We start from the raw sequence: 23,443 nt of genomic DNA on the forward strand, positions 1-23,443 counted from the left end.
TTGGGGTTTCATGTGTTTTTTTGTTGTCTGCGTGAACAAGGCCTTGTTTAAAAAGATTCCACTCAGAAGACTCAGGCTCTATTAGACCAAAGAGACTCAGAGGTGGTCAAAACAGCTGTCTAGACAGAACCGCTGCACCCCGAATCCTCCCACTTAAATGAATCTTTGGAGATGTACAATGAAGGTCTGCTTGCTTTGACCGCTCAAGCCCTGCGGAGCAGCACGGTAACAGGGTAATCCATCTCATGAACCAGCATCCCATAATCCCCCACAATACCAGTGTAAAAGCCCAATAGATCATATCTACAGCTGGGCTTTCCAAACAACAACATAGCTATATATATTTATTTTAAGATGAAATTGTTATCCTTTCCTTTAGTTCCCATTTTGCCATTTTATACTGAATCACGGCTGTCAAATTTTTACAGCCTTTCACAAACAACACATGCCCTATGGACACAAGAGTCCTAAATCTTGTCCTCTCACTCTCGGAGAGTGTTTTTAATGTATGGTAGAAAGAGGGGGATACGCACAATTTTTATACCAGTCTTTTGTGATGCATTTAGAAAAAAATAAGACCCAAAGCAGTAGTAAATAATGACTGGCATGCTGGTCGGCTGATAGTTTTGGTTATCAGTGCAGGGAAATTAGCTTTTAAAATGCAGTTGGAAATCCATTTGGGTGATTGATGGGCGATGTGACTAATAAATTTGAGCCGCTTTCGAGGAGGGCCGGCCCTCCACCATCCTTTATGGCTGTCATCATGAGCCGCACGATTGGTAAAGTCGAGCGTGTCGGAAGCTAATTCCATTGAGTGATTACCATTCAGATGAAACGGCTATCAGGATCCACTCTTTAATGCGAAGACCAGAAAGAATATAGTCTTTCCTTTTTGAAATCTAAAACAATTAAGTAGGCTGTTACTGTTTTATTCTCCAACAAAGCACTGTTCTCCGTTGTGCAGCACTAACAGCGGATATTGATATTTATACAACTGTTAGTTCCAGATTGTAATGGCTGAGCAGCATTTCATAAGTGTTGATATAACATCAAAGAGACTTTTTACTAAACTTGTCATAAATTACATACTACGTACTTACACTCTGCACTATGTACTCAACTGTCTAGTGTGTGGATTTATAAGGTTATTTTGTCTTCCCTTCTGCTGTGAAATCTGTGAATGTGCAAGAAGTGTCCAACATATTTTGGATATTTTGAAGCAGATCCAAGTGTTTGCGTTTTAATAAATTTAATTTTTTTCCTGTGAAGATTCTGTATTCATAAATTAAAACTGTCAAATTGTAAACCTATTTTTTAATGTTGTTTATATGTCTATGTGGTGTTTTTAATATGCTTTAAGACAAACCATGTGCAAATTCATAAGTCAGCACCATTGCTGAGTATTTTCTTTTTAAAACTGCAGTGATTTAAAGACAATTTCAAAAACGCAGTTCGAAATCGCTGGTGTTTGTGATCTTGTAACCAAACTCGTCAATGTGCCAGCGGGCTTTAGCATATTATTAACTGACCGCGCACTAAGCTTCGGAGTGTAATGAATCAGCGTGTCGAATCATGATTCGGATCGCATGTCAAACCGCCAAACTGCTGAAATCACGTGACTTTGGCGCTCCGAACCGCTGATTCATAACGCTGATTCATAACGCTCCGAATCTTCCTGACACAGTGTTTTGAAATTGGCCATCACTATATAAGTCGTTATTTTGTTTTTTTGGTGCAATATTCTCGTCACTTTATAATATTAATATTGAACCACTGTACTCACATGAACTGATTTAAATATGTTTTTAGTACATTAATGGATCTTGAGAGAGGAAATGTCATTGCTGGCTATGCAGGCCTCACTGAGCCATCGGATTTCAACAAAAATATCTTAATTTGCGTTCTGAAGGTTAACGAAGGTCTTACGGGTCTGGAATGGCATGAGGGTGAGTAAAAAATGACATTATTTTCATTTTTGGGTGAACTTTAATGTTATTTTTCAGCTGATGCAAAATTTGCAATTTTTTCTCTACCCTTACAATGCTTCATCCCCATTTAAATAACATTTGTAGCATTCTTTGTCGCAGCATAATAGCATATAGGTGACTTTAGTCTGTGCATTAGTAGTGGGGATTTGTCAGTGCCTTTTTTAATGATAATTACATTATGTCTATAGATGGCGACAAGTGATTGTCATGAGTGAGTCCCGTTTGAATCAGTGTTTGAGTGAATCATTCACTCAAATCTGAGAGCTCTCTGACTCTGACCTTTCTGGGCCTTGACAGTGGTAATTAAATTGCTGTCTATGGAGGTTTCTGAGAGCTCTCGGATTTCATCAAAAATATCTTAATTTGTGTTCCGAAGATGAACGAAGGTCTTATGGGTTTGGAACAACATGAGGGTGAGTAATTAATGACAGAATTTTTGGGTGAACTAACCCTTTAACAAATGAATATCTATTAGTGAGTCAGTGAATCATTCATTCACCCATTTTGTTCTGATTTATTCTGTGTCAGTGAGCAAAACTCCATTTTGTTGGGATTTGTTTGGTTATTTCATTGTTTTTTTTTTTTTTATCAAACAGTAAAATTACACACAATCATCATTACTTCTTGAGTCATATTGCTTAAAATACAACCTGTTGCCCTTTAAATGGACTGCTGTAATAGTTTTAATGGGCCTTAAATAAATAAAAAGTTTACAGTATATGCGTCCAGAATCTCCCTGTTTGAAGACAACTCTCTTGAGCTGGACCACCCTGGGTGAGGAAACTCACGTCATGGCACTTTTGGCACGGACTAAATCCGGCTCTATATGTTGACCGCAGGGTTTAACGTATCACTGGACCCCCATCCAATCCTGTGGAAACCACCACCAAAGTAAAAGCATATGCTTTAGGGGAAAGAGGGGGTGAAAAAATGTAAACGGTGTCATCGAGCACTCTTCAGTTTATCGTTCACTGTAATACCGCGTGCTTGTCTAATCCCCTTATTAAGAAGAGAACGAAAATGTTTGGGCTTTCCTCTGAATTGCTGTACACAGCCGACATACTGCTGTCAAACCAAATCAAAATCATCATATATGCTGCGTTAGGGAAAACTCGGAAATCTTCAAAGTGTATGTGCCTGGATTTCTCCCGCAGCCGAGAGCTACATTGGCTACTCGCAGGCAGCTTTGGATGTTCTAATCTTAAATGGTAATCGCCTGGTTGCCTCGGTGGGATTTACATTTTTTTTCACGCTGTAATCTTGCATTTACAATGTCATTTACGTGACTTTGGCCTGTACGCCTCTTGACATCTCTGTCTGGCTCTCGAGGTATAAGACTGACAACAGACCAGCCCCAGACACAGCGCTTTGCTTTTCATACCCCAGCGAGTGATGAACTTTTGGCATGCCGCTCATGTATGCAAACAGGCTTTGTTTCCTACACACACACACACACACACACACACAAGCGCGCACATTCTTGATTGATGTTAAACTGAGAACGAGCACTCGTGTTGCTGTCAGAGCTCGGTTAAGTCCCTTGAGCCTCCTGATTTCTTGACATTTGTAGATATAATATTCACGCAACAAGGAGCAGCTTTTGTGATGTGATCCTGCTGTAACACTTTAATCTGTTTAGACTGCCTCAATATTATGGCAGAGTGGAGAGAGGCCCATTCAATGCAATCCATAGCTTGGGGCAAACACCTCGGTAGGATCTGAAGATTATTTTTTTAATGGAATGGCTGACTGGTGTTAAAGTGAGAATGTTGGCTTCTCTTGTTATAATTTTCTTGGTTTTTGTTTTTCTTAGTGGGCGAATAATAAAGTTGCTATTATTATTATTACTATTCCACAGTTTTTTATGTGGATTTAATCATGTGGATGCATTTAAAAAATATCTCAAAGGGATAGTTCACCCAAATTTTTTTCACCCTCATGCTTTTTTTGTTTTTTGTTTTTTTATGGAACACTATTTATTTTATAATCATCATGTAATCATCATATAATGACAGTTTATAGTGACTGAAATTTTAAAATGTCAAAAAAAAAAAAAAAAAAAAAAAAAATCATGAAAGCACTACATGATAGTTTTGTGTAAAAAAAACTGGCATTGTTATTCATAGAAAATAATCCCCCCCATTGCAGCTCTTAAAGTTGGCATGAAATGGAAAATAATCATCTATTTTATTAATGCACTTTCTTTCTCTTTTTTTGTGGATGATTCATTCTTTTTTTCTTCTTCTTCTTCTTCTTCTTCTTCTTCTTTTTTATGTCACAATCTGGTTTTCAGGTGAAACAACAGACATTTGAGACATTCAGATCTGCCTTAGTCCAATCTACAAACTATGGATTTTTTTTTTTTCTCAATAAAGATCTGTCGCTACTTTCATTACATTTCGTTGCACAATACGCATTTTCAAACTGTTGCGGTTTAGTTTTGACATGTCAGAAACAATGGTTGTCAATTGGTTGTCAATGACTTCTTAGCATCTTAGCAAATGACAACTTGAATTTTTAATATAAAGCTATTGTGTGGCATTTTATGGTATTCATTTATTGTTGTTGTTTTTTTAAGCTTAAAGGGTTAGTTCACCCAAAAATGAAAATTTATGTCATTTATTACTCACCCTCATGTCGTTCCACACCCATAAGACCTTCGTTAATCTTCGGAACACAAATTAAGATATTTTTGATGAAATCCGATGGCTCAGTGAGGCCTGCATTGCCAGCAAGATAATTAACACTTTCAGATGCCCAGAAAGCTACTAAAGACATATTTAAAACAGTTCATGTGACTACAGTGGTTCAACCTTAATGTTATGAAGCAACGAGAATACTTTTTGTGTGCCAAAAAAACAAAATAACAACTTTATTCAGTGGTTCTCAAACTTTTTTGGTCGCGCCCCCCTTTTAACATTTAAAAAAAAATCTGGCGCCCCCCCTATTATTTTATAATTATACTTATTTTATAAATAAATATTATATATGTAATAATATATTATCATTTCATTAAAAATGATAAAAATTAAAAAAAATAAATAAAGTAAGTTAGTTTCACTTTGTAATGTCACTGAATCATTGAAAACTATAACAAGAGAAAATAATAGATCAGAATTTTTAATTTAAATAAACCAAAAAAAAAAGTAAATATTTCAGTGATGGTTTGGATGAACAATATATAACCGCCAATATATAACAGTTTTGACAGCGTCTCACAAGCTCAGCTTCTTGTAAGTTACGTCTTCTCACCGGAACGCGTACAGCAGAGCGTGAGCGTGCACCGTTCACAATAGTAGCTTGTGATTATGTCAGCTGAACGAATCAGTGCTTTTCTATGGCGAGCAACTTCTATGTTGGGCTTATTCACACAGTGACAAGTCAAGAATCTGAAGAAGAACGATTCAGTGTAATTGGCATTCGGTGCCAATTACACTGAATAATATATTATTACATATATAATGATCTGTTGATCATTATATATGTAATAATATCGACATATCAAATCTTTGATCGACAGATCAACTCTTTACGAATCTTTTGTGCCAAACTCATGTGATTTCAGTAAACAAGGCTTTGTTACATCATAAGTGTTTCGAAATTTCAATGATTTATGGTGACTTTGGCAGTTTGATACACGCTCTGAACCACTGATTCGAAACAAAAGTTTTGTAAAGCTTCGAAGCTTCATGAAGCAGTGTTTTGAAATCGCCCATCACTAGATATTATTGAATAAAGTCATTATTTTTTTTTTTTTTTTGGTGCATAAAAAGTATTCTCGTCTTTAGTCTCGTCTTTAAAAAAGTCTTTAGTGCCTTTTTGGGCATTGAAAGTGTTAATTATCTTACTGTCAATGGAAGCCTCACTGAGCCATCGGATTTTATCAAAAATATCTTAATTTGTGTTCTGAAGATGAACGAAGGTCTTACGGGTGTGGAACGACATGAGGGTGAGTAATTAATTTTCATTTTTGGGTGAACTAACCCTTAATTACTCTAATTACTCACCCTCATGTCATTCCAAACCTGTAAGACCTTCATTCATCTTCGGAACACAAATTATTTTTGATGAAATCCGAGATGTTTCTGATCCCCAAGAGAAAGCAACGTAATTACCACATTCAAGGTCCAGAAAAGTAGTAAAAACATTGTTAAAATAGTCCACGTCACTGCAATGGTTCAACCTCAATGCTATGAAGAGATGAGAATACTTTTTATGCACAAAAACAAAACAAAAATAACGACTTTATTCAACAATTTCATCTCTTCCCTGTCATTCTCCTACGCTGTTTATGTAGTAAACACAGTGCAGCGCTTCCGGGTTCTACATCAGAACGCCGGTTCATTATTGGCCGATGCTATACATGTGAGCAGCACAATGCGTGTGATGCTGATGCAGGAGCCGGCCAATAATGAGTCACCATTCTGACGTAGAACATGAAAGCGCTCCATTGTCTATATAAAATATCTTAATTTGTGTTCTGAAGATAAACGAAGGTCTTACAGGTGTGGAACGACATGAGGGTGAGTAACTAATAACAGAAGTTTCATTTTTGGGTGAACTAACCCTTTAACAGACAATTATGAATGGTCATTATATGGAAATTATATTGTATCATTATATCCTTTTTTTTAATCTACAAATTTGGCACAAATCAATTAATTTTTGTACAGTATTCCACCAGATAGTTGTTTAACCTCTGTTTGTAAGATAGAGATTAATGACTCATGTCATAGTTTATGATGGGAATTAGTATATGGCTCAAAGTGGATGGTGTATTTCCCCATGAGTAGCTGGTAATGAAGACAAACCACATGTGGAATTTGGTGATTGTCCCATACTATGCTGTCATCTATCCCCCAATTACACCAATCATCACTCTCTAAATCCTCTTTGGAGTAAATTAGCTGCAGTATTATTCGGTGCTGGCCTGCTTTTCCTCTCTGTGCTTTTTCCTTTCCCTCTCTCTCTCTCACACCGTTTTAAAGCCTTTGAAACATCTCCAGCTCGAGCGCGCTCGAAACGTTCTGCACTTAGTAACCTGATGCTGGTCCCTGCCCTTAATGGTTTGCATTAGCTGCAAGCAATAAAATTAGCCCAGGTCCCTGCTAATGTTGGAATAATCATTTACAAAGATGGTTACCACATGCTGTAGCCGTTTCCCTCTCATTCCCCATGCTCCCCTTTTTTCTCGGCCTCTCATTTTTTCTTTTATACGGCCTCTAATTCGCTGTTATTAATAATGAATAAAAACGCAATTTTCTGCAGCTTGCTCCAGGGCCCTGGGAATCATTTCAATGAATATTTCAGCACGTTATTTTAATCACAGCTGCACATATGCAGAGGGAGGGGGTCTCCGTTTTATTGGCCTGGGGTGTGGCTATGGTAAGACCCCAGCATCATTAAAACCCCTCTCCGGCTGCATAGAGGGTCCTACATCTGATTTACAAGACTTGTTAAAAAACACAGTAAAAAGGAGGCAAGCTGCGCCATTTATACTTGTAATTTGATACAGTATTTGTTAATGGGAATTGCTGTTATTTATTTGTGTGCTGGATAGCCACGGCTGCTGTTTTATGCCCGAGGGGTTCTCGTGGAAAAGCGTGTCTGGGTATCTGGAGCTTTAATGAACTTCATGAATTAGCTATATTTTACCAGATATCATTTGAATCTCTCTTATGTGCAGCCTTTGGTTTGGGTGCTCTCCAAAATGCAATTCTCCATAGCGTCGTATGTAGAACATTACACTACTATAAAAATTGAATTGCTTTGTGTGTGTGTGTGTGTGTGTGTGTGTGTGTGTGTGTGTGTGTGTGTGTGTGTGTGTGTGTGCGCGCGCATGTTTTTGTGATATATCAGGACACAAATTTGTATATGGGTATGACATAGGTATTACAAGGAGAGGGTGACTTACGAGGACATTACCCCATGTCCCCATTTTTCAAAAGGCTTATAAATCATACAGAATGAGTTTCTTTGAGAAAGTAAAAATGTGTACAGTTTTCTGTGATGGGTAGGTTTAGGGGTAGGGGTAGTGTAGGGCGATAGAAAATACAGTTTGTACCGTATAAAAACCATTACGACTATGGAATGTCCCCACAATTCACAAAAACAAATGTGTGTGTGTGTGTGTGTAAGACCATATCTGCTAAAAACAAATCACACTTTAATAAATCCTAATTATAAAATAAGTCAGAATGATGACATACAGTAGCCTTAATTTTGACACAAGTCAAAATTTTGACAAAAAGTTGGAATTAACATGTTGAAATTGTCAATTTTGACTTTTTATCTCATAATCATGACCTAGTATTTCATAGTGTGTATATATATATATATATATATATATATATATATATATAGCTTGAATTTGTTGTCATTTTAGATTTCCAACTTGTTTTTTTCTGATTCCTAACAGGAGTTCCTGTCTTTTCCCCTTTTCCAGTCAGCTGCATGACTTCTGGCGTCTGGATTACTGGGAGGATGACCTCCGAAGGAGGCGGAGATTCATCCGAAACCCTTTTGGCTCCACCCACTTGGATATTACGTGCAAATCACTGGAGGACTACGGTCAGTAATTCTGCCAACAGCCAATCAAAAATGTTGCTGGACTCTGTCAGTCTAGCTCATTATCCCCAAATTACGTTCATTTCATACAATGACATCATTGTTCACCAAATGGGATACACATATGCGAATTAGAAAGCCTCCAATCAACTCTTGGACGCAACTAATATTCTCTGAGCTGAGAAACAGTTCGTTGTCAGCTTTATAGTTTGTATATTTATGGGCCTTGTCAATTGAACATGGCAAGAGGGCTTTATGGCAGGTTTTTATATCCTAACAGCACACATTGTTGAGAGGAAAATTGTGCGCCATGTTTTTTTTACAGTTTCTACCTTTTGCACTCAAACATTTTTCCTCATTGACTCGTTTGATCTTGCAGCGTTGCCCACCGCACGGCTGTCGATTTGGCTCTGTGTCTCGCAACAGAGGCTTTAAAAGAGAAACGGTTCAATACTATTAACCACTGCGGGCGCTTCTCCTCCAGGCATTAAATTGAAGATACGAGGAGGAGTATATTAACAGAACAAGGGCAAATCTATTGATTCTCAAGTACAATGGGGCGACTTCTCTCCTGTGCACAGAATAGTTACTGTAACTATTTCCATTACACATGGGGAAACCTACTAGGGGCAAAGGCAAGTGAAATAGGCTCATTTATTTATTTAAAAAAAAAAATACACAATTGAACCCTTGATGTTAAATCATACTTAAAGGTAGAGGCATATGGGAGTGTTATTTGACAGCATGGTTTGCTACAATGCTGCTATTTGTCACCTGGGGCGATAATGGAATGCACTTTTTAATGTAAAATTAAAATTATACTCTTTGATTATGGACATTGCATCTTGATTTTGCCCTAAACACTGAATATTAACCATTGAATTGTTGAATTATGGTGTACATATATCATTTTAAAGCAGTGGTTCCCAACCAGGGGGGCGCCAGAGTTCACAGGGGGGGTCGCGGGAGTTTATATGCTTGGAGGTCAAACATGGATACGAATAATCTTTTTGTATAGTTTCTAGGAATGCTCCAAATGATCGGCCACTTATCCGAAAATGTTGTCAATTACTTCCTTTGATTCTATACGTGGTCTCTCAGCTTGCCTGTCACATAAACCGATCACATTTTTATGATGCAAAAGACGCAAGTTTGTTCACACCAGCTGTGAGAGCTGCGGCAAAAATGAAAAGCCAGCAGTGGCTGGTGTGTATACAATAACGCAGTGAAAACGTGTGTATGGTTCAAACTACTTTATTAAAAAATCCAGAATTTTTCCACTCTCTTCTCTTCTTTCCCTAACATGGGAGCGTGTTCTCCTCATTAGAGTTTCAGGTGAAGGGTTGCCAGTAGTAGAGATGCACTGGTCTACCGACCATCAATCAGAACTAGAAGATAAAGTTCTAAGAACTTTGATGTTGGCTTGGGAAAGCCTTGATGGGCAGCCTGAGTGAAAAGAGCCAACGCACATGTATGTTCGGCCGCAAAGAAATAAAGAAAGAAAGAAGGAATTTCTTGTATTTAGGGCTGTAACAAACAACTGTTGTGATGATTGATGGATCTGTCAATTCTTCTATCGCTTTAAGAGGCACTCAACTCATGGCCACTTTAAGAGGCGCGGCTTGTGAGCTCTGAATGGATAACATCGTATCAGGCGATCAACTAACCTGTTCAGTAAACGGTGTAAAACATGCAATCACCTGAGCAATACTGATATTGTAGATGGCTTTTCACTCTATATTAAAGTTTTCTCACAGAGGGTTTTTGGAAATCGCTCCGTGCAGCTCTCTCTCTCTCTCATCTGCTCATGCTGGGAGCGGCAGCAGCGCCGGCGACACGACGCACCTCTTTAATGCACAAATCTTTGCACAGATGCCATGCATCATTAACACAGTAACACAGTCATACACATAAGCATTCAAACAAAGAAGCTCTTTGATGCGTTCTTGTGCTTGCTTGAATGAAAGTCACCATGTATTGTGGACATGAAGCGCTGATAGAAGCGAGAATGGACAAGCTTCGGAGTGTGAGCTTTATTAGAGACACGAGCCGTCTCTGTGTCACTCAAAAGCGCAAAAGCGTAAGCCTTAAAACACATACAAATGACAAACTGACAAAACAAAAGTAATCTGGTCTAATATAATGCAGGGCGTCTGCTGCATAATATATGATCGAATTAGTTTACAACAGTGATGAACTTACACATAAACTGCGCAAGACGTCATCCGATCAATCTTTCCAGTTGACATAAACAAAGAATTTGTGAAGTGCTGTCTTTGTAACATTATTTGTCATTTGTCTGGCTTCCTCCAGTGGACGGTACTGCTCCTCTAGAGGGCACATTTTTGCTCTGTCAATGTAAGTCTATGGAAAAATTTTGAGTTTTAAAAAATTATTATAAAAAAAACTGTATGTCTGATCTGTCTAAAAAGATATAGCAACTAACTAGACATCAGGGCCAAGGTCTGTGGCAAGTTTGGTGCTTGTAGCATTAAAGCTGTAGGAGGAGTAGCAGTCAGAAGAAAAATAATAAGATGTTTAAGTAGAATATCAGTATGTTGGCTTTCCCAAGCCAACATAACCAGCCAGTTCCGTTTTTTGTCCCGGACTTGCATACAAAATGCATTGCAATCATTTCCCAAAATGTAATTTGTGTGGACGTTAACAGAGATGGGACACGCTGAAGACGGACGCAAATAGAAAAGCAGAGAAAATACCGTACCGGGCAGAGCAAGCTCACTGTTGCGATGCTCAGAATATTGGAAGACAATTCTACACATTAAATTGGGGTGGGGACTTATATGAATGCATTTCTGAAGGAACTGACTTACTTCACAAAAGTTTCAATAACATTTTCTTTTAATCTTACCTCCGTATGATGCCTATTAAAGTAGTGTTTATATAAGTGCAGCGCTGGTGCTGCTTTGCTTACAGAGGTAACCAAGGAAACTCTACACTGCAAAAATGCTTTTCTTGTTTAGTATTTTGTCTTGTTTCCAGTCTAAATATCTAAGAATTCTTAAATCAAGACGCTTTTACTAGATAAGTAAAATGACATAAGATATTTTTTTCTGGAAAATAAAAACAAAATTAAGTGAGGTTTTGCTTAAAACAAGCAAGATTATCTGCCAATGGGGTAAGAAAAATAATCTTGTTTCTGTTTGAAATCTTTTTTGTTGTTACTGTCCCAAACAGAAACAAGATTATTTTCTTACCCCACTTATCTAGTAAAAACATCTTGATTTAAGATTTTTTAGATATTTAAATACTAAGTAAGAAAATAATTTTTTTGCAGTGTATTGCTGCTGTTCCATAAGCACCACCTTCTGATAGAGAAGAGCCGGTGAACCTGGAAGCGCTGCATTGTGTCTACAACATAAATAGCGTAGGAGAATGACAGGGTAGAGAAGAAATTGTTGAATAAAGTCGTTATTTTTGTTTTGTTTTTGCGCACAAAAAGTATTCTCGTCGCTTCATAACATTAAGTTTGAACCACTGAAGTCATGTGGGACTATTTTAACGATGGCTTTGGTACTTTTCTGGGCTTTGAAAGTGGTAATTAAATTGCTGTCTATAGACGAGTCATATACCTCTCAGATTTCACCAAAAATATCTTAATTTGTTCCAAAGATGAACGAAGGTCTTACGGGTGTGGAACGACATGAGAGTGAGTAATTAATGATAGAATTTTCATTTTTGGGTGAACTAACCCTTTAAAGTGTGTTCTGTGACTTGTTATGCAGTAATATTGTGTCTATCTACATGTCTGGCCTTTTGTGCCCAACTGTTTTGAGGCCATGTCAGATGGTCTGTGTGTCAGAGCCAGAACACACACATGCACACTCGTACATACGTATGCCAGCTGTTCCTTGACCTGCAGGTGGCCCCTGCTCATGTCACAGCATAGACAGTTCAGTTTGCCACCATATCTAAATTCACACTGACTTTCATACATATTACACAGCATATCTCATGCATTTCTTCGGAAGCTCACACCACTGCAGTATTCCTCTGGCCCGGCTCCCTTTTCTGCCTGTCCTTGGTAAGTTGTCAGTGCGTCTCTGTGGACCCACGGTCTAGTGTCTGGGGCCGCTGTGATTGAGGACTTGTTGAGGTCCCCAGGCTTCTCCCAGTCTTTAATGAGTGGAATAATGCATAAGATTGTCATGTGAAAGGGATTGCCTGTAGTCAGATGTTGCCCCACAATGCCATAGAGTGAGACTGAGCGAGAGCAAAGAGAGGCTTCTCTAGATGGGTTTTATGCAAAAGGAAGGACAATTTTCTGAACTCAGCACTGTTCCGCTTTTATTCTATACAAATATAAGCTTATTAAATATTAGTCATTTAGTCCATTGCATCTAACAGCACTCATTTTTATTTATTAGAAGATCCCTTAACTGTAATGAAAGCTATATGTAACACTGTACATATGTGTGGTAAGGCTGTATCGAACCGTTTGTAGAAAGTGGCTCTGTGGTTTGCTGAACTGGCAGTAGTGGAGGTTTACAGCTGCTTTTGTGACCAAGGGTTGAGGTACGTTGAGTTAACATAGGTGATTTAAATGAATTAACTGTTAAGGGTGCATATAAGTTTCCATTATTTTTGCCAGAAAGCAGAGAGACTGAAAAATGACTGCTCTCAAATGTCAGAACACTGGCAGTTGACAGCAGTCACTGCATACAGGGCTTGTTTTTATTCACATTGACATATTTTCATAGCGCTTGTCTATGTTAGAACGTACTCTGCGTTTTAACAATATTTCAAATTTCTTCTTGTGCGAAATGACATGAAATATGTCTCAGGTTCATTCGAAAAATATTCGAACTGCCCTAGAAATAACATCATTATATTTGATTCATGGTAATTTAATGTATTTTCTGTAGATGTAATACAATCTTTAATCACTGAAAATAGAAGAACTGGCTGAATTTAATGGGAACTCAAACAGCTGACCATATTGTATAAGCATTTGATAAACTGTACTTCTCTGTGCCTCATTCCCAGGTACCTTTGCATATGTTTGTGGGAAACTTATAATTATACATTATACATTAGACTTGCTGACAAAATAGTGAGTGTGTTTCATGCTGGACTTTGTTACCTTCCCCCTTATTCACGAGCGGCTGAGTATATTGTTAGCTGATTGGAATTGGGCAAGCATGAAATGGAAGTCAGGTTAATATTGATCCTGCTCTTTAACAGCCTGTTCTACCTCCGGGTGTCCTTGCAGTCTCATTTTCAGGTGAGCGGCTCTGCCTGACCCATTGAACCCCTCTGAACAGAGATCTTTATAGCTTGTTATAAGAGAAAGAGTGAAAGAGAGCCAGAGGAAAGACGGAAGTAAGGGTGTGTGATGATTCAATACAAGTTAAGCTCAGTCGACAACACTTAATGTTGATTACCACAAAAAATAAATATCGACTTGTGCCTCTTTTGATTATGAAAAGCAAAACTGTAGGTTACAGTGAGAAGCTTAGAATGGAAGTGAATGAGGCCAAATTGTAAACATTAAGGATAGTTCACCCAAAAATGAAAACTATCCCATGATTTACTTACCCTCAAGCCATCCTCCTAGGTGTATATGACTATCTTCTTTCAGATGAACACAATCGGAGATATATTTAAAGCTTTATAATGGTAGTGAATGGGGGGCGAGTTTTTAAGCCCCCCAAAAATGCATCCATCTATCATAAATATAATCCATACGGCTCCAGGGGGTTAATAAAGGCCTTCTGAAGTGAAGCGATGGGTATTTGTAAGAAAAATATGCATATTTAAAACTTTATTAACTATAATTACTAGCTTTCGGCAGATGGGCGGATGCATCGATTTGCAGTGGAAGAGCACAAATTTTAACCCTCACGAATTAGAAGTCTAAAACGAGAAATTTTAAAGGGAAATGTGGGAGGATTTTGATATATGAGAAGAGGAGCTTCAGTTTGTTGCACGGTCCTATTTGTTTGAACCACTAAGCTTACGATACTCCTACATCCTACGTCATACACTGCGTCAGGGGTTACTCTTGTGGCGCAAGTCGACTTGCGCAGTATGCGTACGGTCGTCTGCCGGAAGCTAGTTATTTTAGTTTATAAAGTTTTAAATATGTATATTTTTCTTACAAAAACCCATCGCTTCGCTTGAAGGCCTTTGTATGGATTATATTTATGATGGATGGATGCATTTTTGGGGGGCTTCAAAACACGCCCCCCGTTCACTAACATTATAAAGCTTGGGAGACCCAGGATATTTTTAAATATATCTCTGATTGTGTTAGTCTAAAAGAAATACAAATACACCTATGGGATAATTTTTTGATTTTTGGGTGAACTATTCCTTTAAAACACTCACTGTTTCAATTATGTAACCACAAAACATAAACAATATGCATTTTAACATGATTTTAAATTTGAAGACGGAAAACAGGAATAGAAAAAAGAAAAAACAAAGGACAAATTGAATTTTTTTGTTTGTGTTAACCGACACTATACCACAAATATGCCGCTGTTGATTGAGCTTACGTTGTATTGAACCTGGAATATTCCTTTAATTAGCATGTGAAAGCCTAATCAAATTAACCCAAATATTTAAATGCACAGGCGTTCTAAATTCTGTGCATACAGATTCCATCTGGGCCTCGTAATCAGCCATATTGGGTATGTATGTGTGATACGAAATGCTTCTCATATGAGTAAAACCATAACAAAAACTTTGCATGGGTCTCCGGTTTCACTTTACGAAGTTGGGTTTCTTTTTCCAGAGCTGACTGCAGAATTCCTGGCATTTGATCGACGAGCCCAGCAAGCCCACTTTGCCACATTGTTTGTGTGTGAATGCACTTATGGCACATGTGCAACATTTTGTTTGAGTTATTATATATCATTCAACTGCAGAGACATACATCTACATGTCCCACAATCCCTTTTTCCGTCTTCGTATATTGTGTATTTTTACAAAGGCATCTCATCTGTCAATCCCAAAATGGAAATATATATATATATTTCCCCTAATTTTTTGACTCATTCTTTCAAGGCTACAAGTGCGCATGTCTCAAGTGAGGCAATAAAAGTGCAAGGCCAGTACGCTACAGCTCCTGCCATACATAAAACATGGTCTGAGCAACAAATGAAGGCCTATTTGAAGTCTTTTAGCTTGCCTGAAAAGAAAAATGAACAGTAAAACTACCAAGCACTTAAATATTTCCACCTTGAGAGCTGCTTTCACAAACTGTAAAATTCCTTTTACCACAAACTATGCGCCAGTTTTTTCGTTTGATTCGACTTTTGTAAGAAAAAGGGCATCATTGTGTTGAAGAAGTCACATATTGATGGAATGACAGAATTCAATTGCAAAGTAGAGTCTTTTTTTCATTCCTTTTTCAAAGCCTTCAAAACTCAGTTCTTGGCATTTGTCAAGTAACAGTTTTCCTCCAATGAAGGAGCTATTTTGAGCCCACTTCAAATGTTTGGTTTTCATCATATCATATGCTAGTCATTGGATATAAGTTCAGAGCTACATCTACTTCAGCACAATTTGATTTGTTTGTTATTCTACACATATGTCAGTCAGTCAGTGACAATTCCCCATCCCCCAGCTGTATGGATCATATCCAAGCTTTTAGCGAAGAACATCAGTCAAGTCCCACAACGACTGGCAGACCAGCCATCACCTGGTCTTTCTCAACCCTGCTGCGTCATGCCAAATTTGTGCCCTGTGTAACATAAACCCTCTGATGGCAGAGCGGGTAAGCCATGCTGGGCTTGAATGGCCTCACTGTTGGCCGTGATGGCTCACAGGAGTCCACTGAGCGCGTTTCAGGGGTGCCGATAAACGAGGTGGTTGACAATACAAGCGAGGGGTTCTTTTGAGTCACTGGGGGGGTCTGAGTTGTAGTGATCTCGAGTTCCCATCAAGCCTCATTCCTAAGACTGACAAATGATCTTCTATGTTACTAGAGAGCTCTTATATGTGACCATGCAGGCTTTCTATCAAAGGCTTGCCATTCAAGAGAAAAAACAGGAAGCTTCTGTACCGGTGCCATTGCTCAAAATAGCAACATGAATCACTGTATTCCAGAACCTAGTGAGTTGCTTTCGTAAGCAGCATTCATGGCACTCCTGACCAAAAGGTAGGAACATAATTATAGCTTCATATAGTTCCCAAGGTAAATTGACTTTTTGTGGCAGCACTGCATGTATTCTTCAAACAGATGATCCCAGAATACACTACAGTGTGTTTGGTGAAAAAAATTTTTTTTAGAGAAAAACGTGAATATACAGTAATTTGTTCAATAAAAAAGACCTTTTAAAGGGGTGGTTGATTATGATTTCACTTTTTTAAAATTAGTTAGTGTGTAATGTTGCTGTTAGAATATAACATCTGCAAAGTTACGACGCTCAAAGTTCAATGCAAAGGGAGATATTTTTCTTTTAAAGAATTCGCTGTTTAAGGACTACAAAAAACGGCTGGTAGGGACTACAACAAGCTTCTTCCCGGGTTAGTGACATCACTAACCCTAAAATTTACATAAACCCCGCCCCTGAGAGCATGCAATAAAGGGGGCGAGGCCATGTTGGGCTGCTTTAGAGAAGAGAAAGAGTTGTTGTAGTAGAGTGTTGTTGCCATGCCGTCATTTAAGCCGGACTGCTTCACAAACGAGGGTCAATTCAACACTGGATTTGCACAAAAGGTTAACATGACGACACATGCTAGTCGATGAGTTGAATCAACTCCACAGCAACTACATAAATTTATCCACTAACCAATCAGAAATGTTCAGTTTCATTCTAAAAGTTGTAACTTCTTCCTGAGTCTCTCCATCAGTGTCGACTCCGGTTTGAACAATGTAAGGTTGAACACCATTACTGACAGTCCTCATTTTGTCTGCGTGAGATTCTCCAGCTTTGTTGTTGTTGAGCAACCGAAGCGTGAGCTGTTAAAGCTCCGCCCTCTTCTGGAAAGGGGGCCAGGAACAGAAGCTCATTTGCATTTAAAGGGACACACACAAAAATGGCGTGTTTTTGCTCACACCCAAATAGGGGCAAATTTGACAAGCTATAATAAATGATCTGTGGGGTATTTTGAGCTGAAGCATCACAAACACATTCTGGGGACACCAAAGACTTCTGGTGTTTACATCTTGTAAAAGGGGCATAATAGGTCCCCTTTAACCCAATATTATTGTGTGCTACATATTTTTATGTTTGTTAGAGTACCACAGTTGTTGTATGATGCACAGAGTTGCTAACTATGTAGAATAAAGTTGGAAAAGGTGAAACAAATAATGAAAGAAATAGTTCTTCCAAAAATGAAAATTCTGTAATTTAGTCACCCTCAATAACCTGTATGACCATCTTGCTGACCGCAGAAGATATTTTTGAAGAATGTATCAACTGTCAATGGGGTCCAATAGGGGTGGGCGAAATGACCAAATTCTTATTTCACGATGTGAGAAATTATATTTCACTAAAAAGATGTATTTCACGATATAGTTATTTTGTGATATTTTATCACATTTCTGTTATTAATAATAAGGGGGAAATTACAAACAGTAGGACAAATACAATATAACAAAAATATGAATTAAACAAATTAAGTTTTTCTGGTACAATAGGTTTAATTAACGTAGTTAGAATTAGTACAGAAATTTAATAATCAATTTTAAAAATAAAATATTGCATAGTCTTCACTGTACGGATTAAATATAAATTTATTCTTATTAAAGCTTAAAGTTATTCAGTCAAGAGCAGTAAGTTATTTTCTCTTTAGTTTGATTCACATTAATCACAGAGCAGCAGGTAGGTATATTCGGCTGCTGTCACTTTAAGACCAAATGAACGGATCCATTATACTGATACACATCCGGTTTACACCCAACTAATTACATTCACTTGAGACATAACCGGCTGTGTTTACATGAATACTCCACACGATGGACATAATTGCATGTGTATTCAACCATACAAGCGCACTAAGACGTGAAAGAGAACTGAATTTGCGATGGCATACTGAGAGAGGCGGCTTTCTGTGCGCACACTTTGGCAGCGTGCCAGTCAGCACGAGCACCGCATAGTTCCTTTTCACTGAGTTCCTTTTCAGGATATATTGCACTTACATAACACTTTTTAATATCAAGCACGTCCCGCTCTTTATATTCTCATTCATGCATTTCATCACTAGTCAATAGTGCTATATATTTACATACCGCGATATACACGATATACACAATATATAACGTCATACCACCCAGCCCTACGGTCCAATGTTGTTTTTGAGCCCCATTGACTTTGAAACATGGATGTGAGTAAAAACAATGATTTTTATTTTGCAATCTCCTGTCAGTTACTGTAGTCAGGTACCTGCAACATGGAGAAGTAAATGCAGTTTTAATTGATTCTGACCACACACAGAAAATACTGAAAAAATTATCTGTGGAGATTGTGTTTTTGCATGAAAGACAATTAATTGTGAACCCAAATAGCCTGGTGTTTGTGCTCTTGGCATAGATAGATGACCATAAAGAGCATACATCGTTTAACATTAATCATTGATATGATGCGTTTATGCAGTGGTGCGATTAATATAAAACCTTTTTCCTACCAGAATGTTCATTTTTAGTGACATAAAATTGATTCAGCGTCAACCCGCAATGATATATTAGTGCCAGTGGGCCAACCAGAACTAGAAACGTCTACGAGTGAGCAACAAATGACGAAATGCAGTGACCAGGTCTGTTGGGACTTTATATATGTACAGATTTTTGTTTGTTTTCCTTCTTGTGGCCTTCTTGTGTAAAACATCCCAAAGCTAAATACTTTTTTTTTTTACTGCCAAACTCTCTCCATTTGCTCAGGATCATTTTCTTGTCAAAATCCGCCTGGTTTATTTTGTCTGCGTAGCACCGAAGTCCTAAGCTTTATCTTGCCAGTCAAGACTGAAGCTCAGCCTCATCAGCTCTCCCTGCTTTAATGCAGGCGTAATGACGGTTTACAGAATTACGGTCTTAAGTTTCCCTCCGTCTGCTTTGATCCATGACCGCTCGCTGGCTCCGTGCCTCTAAATGTTACACGCTCCCTATTTCCGAAAAGCGGTCCCACTTCTTCCTTGGCTCTGATGAAAGCTCCCGAGATATGAGACAGAGCAGGAAGCCCGCTATGTTATTTTTTTCCTCTCTCTCCTTCTCTTGTTCTTTCTTCGTCTGTGTAGTGGTGTTGACAACATTCGAACGTGACCGCTTTGAGACAAGGTACATGAACCCCACGGGAGTGTAGGGAACATTTTAAACATTGCACTGAAAAGAAACATGTCAAAAGAGTGTCAGCCACTTTCTATTTCTGATAAGCGTTTCTTATTTCCTTTTTTCCACAGAATCTCTCTGTTCTAGAGTCTCAGGCAAATCTGACCTTATACAAGACAAATCCAGTGTGCAGTGACGTGTGTCAGGCCTGACGGCCATTTTTCTTTCTTTTCTTAAGTAATTAAAGCTGATGAATGAATCTTTTTTGTTCGATACAAAAGTGGCTACACACTTTTTTTTTTTTGCATAATTTTCCTTTTTGACTCTGATAAGGCTGCGTGATGAGCTTTGGTGGTATCTGCAGTCGCTTAATTGCACTGTCGGTTCAATCTCGTTCTTGCCTGGATATAGAAAGCAGATTACATTATGCCTAATGGACTTCAAAATGCAGAACAGTCTGCACATGCTTTTTCATGAGTCTCTTTAAGTGAATATTAAAGTGTCCGATATATTTCAAGCAGAATCGAAGATTGAATCAGGCCAAAACGAAGTTCGTTTGGAGTTCGTTTCAGGAGTTCGAAACGGCTTTCCAAAGCGAACTTTCCGGAAACATTTGCTCAGGCTGGTAAACATCTTCGCACTACCATTGGTCCATTGCAATTATGTAATAGGTAGGTGTGGTCTGAGGCTCCGCCTTCTTTGACGTAGAAACCTTCTCCGGTTAATTTCTTCTGTTCAGTCCGTTAAGGTCAGTCATGTAAAACATGAACACACTGAAGAGCTGCTTTATAGTAGAAAATGAAATTGTAATTCTAACAAAAAGTGACACTGTCACTGTTTTTTTTTTTTTTTTCTAATGTTTAATATGCTGTAAAGCTGCTTGCTTTAAAGCAATCTATTGTATAAAGTGGTATATAAATAAACGTGGTGTGTCTTGACTGGAGAGCCATGCTTCTTTAAAGGGTTAGTTCACCCAAAAATTAAAATTCTGTCATTAATTACTCACCCTCATGTCGTTCTACACCTGTAAGACCGTCATTCATCTTCGGAACACAAATTAAGATATTTTTGATAAAATCCGATGTCTTTCTGAAAGTGGTGGTTAAATTGCTCATATACCTCTCATATTTCATCAAAAAATATCTTAATTTGTGTTCAGAAGATGAACGAAGGTCTTACGGGTGTGGAACGTCATGAGGCTGAGTAATTAATGACTGAATTTTCATTTTTAGGTTAACTAACCCTTTAACTGCTGTTTTCTCACTGCTGTCATTTTTGTTGTGTGTTTATTTAGTTATTGAGAGGAATGCCTGCGGTACATATTTACATATTCATCTAAACGCTGCTCCCAGTACTTCTTTTCACCCCTAAGCGGAGAACGGAAAAGAACTTTGCCTTGAGTCCATCGGGGCCTTCAAAGTCAGCATGAAATAGAAGTAGTCTTTTTTAAATCTCTATTCTGACTCATATTCAAGTGAAACAGCTTCTTGAACAAGAAAAAATGTAGGGTAGGACTTAAGTTTGTCCATCTGGGATTGATTGGATTGTTGGATCATTGTGGATTTTATTGGTCGATCTCATATGAGTGGCAGGTTGTCCCGCTCTCACACCAGTAAAGATGTCACTGTAAGAGGGAGGGGAAGTTATTTTAATGAAACATTATGAGGGTACAAAAAAAAATAATGATGTGCATAGATAAATCATTTATAATTAATACTGCAAAATTACATGAAAAATAAGAATTATCCATTTTGATGTCATGGTGACTTTAAACTGTGTCTATTAAACAAATGAGTGAAACGCAATGGTTTAACTGCGTTTCCAGTCAGGATTTTGAAATAAAAAGTGTTACACAATTTGACATCATTGCAGATATTCCTGCCAGATGTAATTTGTTCCTATAGCAAAGTCTGCATTATTTGTCTTATTATTCTGAATATTCAAGACATCCCAGATATAATGCGTTAAAAATAATGTTGCTACGTTGCCTGGCAACCATAATCTATTTATCTATTGTGGCTTACTGATTTTCTGTGCTCTCAAATCTCTTTAAGATTCATTAAGATACACAAGAACCTTGCCTAGAATGGCCACAAGAAAAATAGTTTTTCAAAATAAATATCTACAAACATATTATAAACAGTATAGTATAATATATATATATATATTGTATTGTATTGTATTGTGATTCTCAAATGTGCTTAAGTACAGATATTGTCTGTTGTCATCCAATCACCCTCGTCTCCTTGCAGGCCCTGAGGAAGACGAGGCACTGAGAGGGAGGAAGGGCTTCCGCGGCCAGGCGGTGGTCAGCCAAAACCCTGAGACAGACTTGATGCTCGAGGGGGACGATGACGCTGTCAGTCTGCTACAGGAGAAAGAGGTGGATAACCTGGCAGGTGAGTGGATCTATACATAATAAAGAGTGCAATCTGTATAATAGAGACTGCTTTCCATTCAGTATGCATAGTGAGTTAAGTCATACTTCAGCCCTTGACATGACACTTTCCTTCAGTCCTTCAATTCAAGGGTCCTATGTTGCCACATTGGTTTGGATTAATCATTAAATAATGAAAACATTTTATACACAATTTGTTATATCAATGAGACTCCTACGTACCTGTAGGTTTACCTGTACAGAGAGGTCCTGCCATGAGCACTTCATTTGAAATGTTTGAATGAATTCCACATTTGGTAGCATGTATTTATTTATACATAGCTTAAGCGTGGCATTGTGGCAGAATGACAGGATTTGACACAGAACAGATATATAAATATATCTTACTTGTCAATCTAGATGCAGACCAGTGTAGTTAGTGTGGTTACTTTGTGTAAGGACTGTGTTTATGTTTTTCTGGCAGTGTGTAGGGTTAAGTATTGCTCTGGACAGTGTTACTTGTTACTTCTGAATGTTTATTTATTTATTTTATAAAATAGTATAACATTATTTTAAATATGCCTTTCTCTTCTTCTTCTTCTTTTTTTTTTTTTTTTCTCACAGCAAGTTTCTGTCCCAAGGTTTTTATTTCCAGAGGCAGGTTTGACTATTTGAAGAGAGATTAACTTTTACTACTTTTAGAATGAAATCAAATATGAATCTAACCAACAATCAGTAGGTAATCAAGATCAAATAGATGAGTTCATTATTTATGCTAGAACATGAATACCTTTCCAAAAATGCCATCTGCTTATCAAATCAGACGATTAATCTTTGAAAGATGATGAATCTAATGATTTTTGAAAATTGTCTAATCACATTTTTTTTTTTTTTAAATGGAATCATTTAATGAAAAGAAATCACTTATATTTCCATTATGCACAGCAGCTATGATAACAGACTTACTACTGACTGGTTGTCCTCTCAGTGTTAGTAGTACATTTTTATCAGCTCTGTGTCAGAAGATGTTATATATGATAAATGTATTCTGAATGTGCAACAGACGTGTTATTAATAATACCCAGAATAATCAATGCCTCGACTCGCTCCGCAGACCTTCATTAGTCAATAAAGGTTAAAAAAGAGTGGTGAGATATTTATGTGTATGTAGAAAAAAAGCCATTTATCTATTTTTGTATTATTTATGTTCATTACTATCTGAAGTGTACTATGTAATGCTCAGTCTTCTATGCACAGCTGATTTTGTATATTAACCTG

The 23,443-nt window shown here is 37.8% G+C and overlaps 1 protein-coding gene across 7 annotated transcripts in view; it reads left to right on the forward strand.

Moving 5' to 3' along the window:
• The window catches only part of nbeab (neurobeachin b), a 339,752-nt gene that overhangs the window by 207,356 nt on the left and 108,953 nt on the right, over positions 1-23,443 (forward strand). For 4 of the 7 annotated variants that reach the window (XM_051862249.1, XM_051862244.1, XM_051862245.1 and 1 more), the window contains 2 exons: positions 8,407-8,558; positions 22,041-22,187. In XM_051862249.1, the coding sequence (XP_051718209.1) occupies positions 8,407-8,558; positions 22,041-22,187 (299 nt within the window). The remainder of the gene's footprint in view (positions 1-8,406; positions 8,559-22,040; positions 22,188-23,443) is intronic. The other 3 variants (XM_051862246.1, XM_051862248.1, XM_051862251.1) reach the window with 1 other exon arrangement.

This window comes from Ctenopharyngodon idella, chromosome 15 (assembly GCF_019924925.1).
Source record: "Ctenopharyngodon idella isolate HZGC_01 chromosome 15, HZGC01, whole genome shotgun sequence".
Taxonomy (NCBI): Eukaryota; Metazoa; Chordata; class Actinopteri; order Cypriniformes; family Xenocyprididae; genus Ctenopharyngodon; species Ctenopharyngodon idella.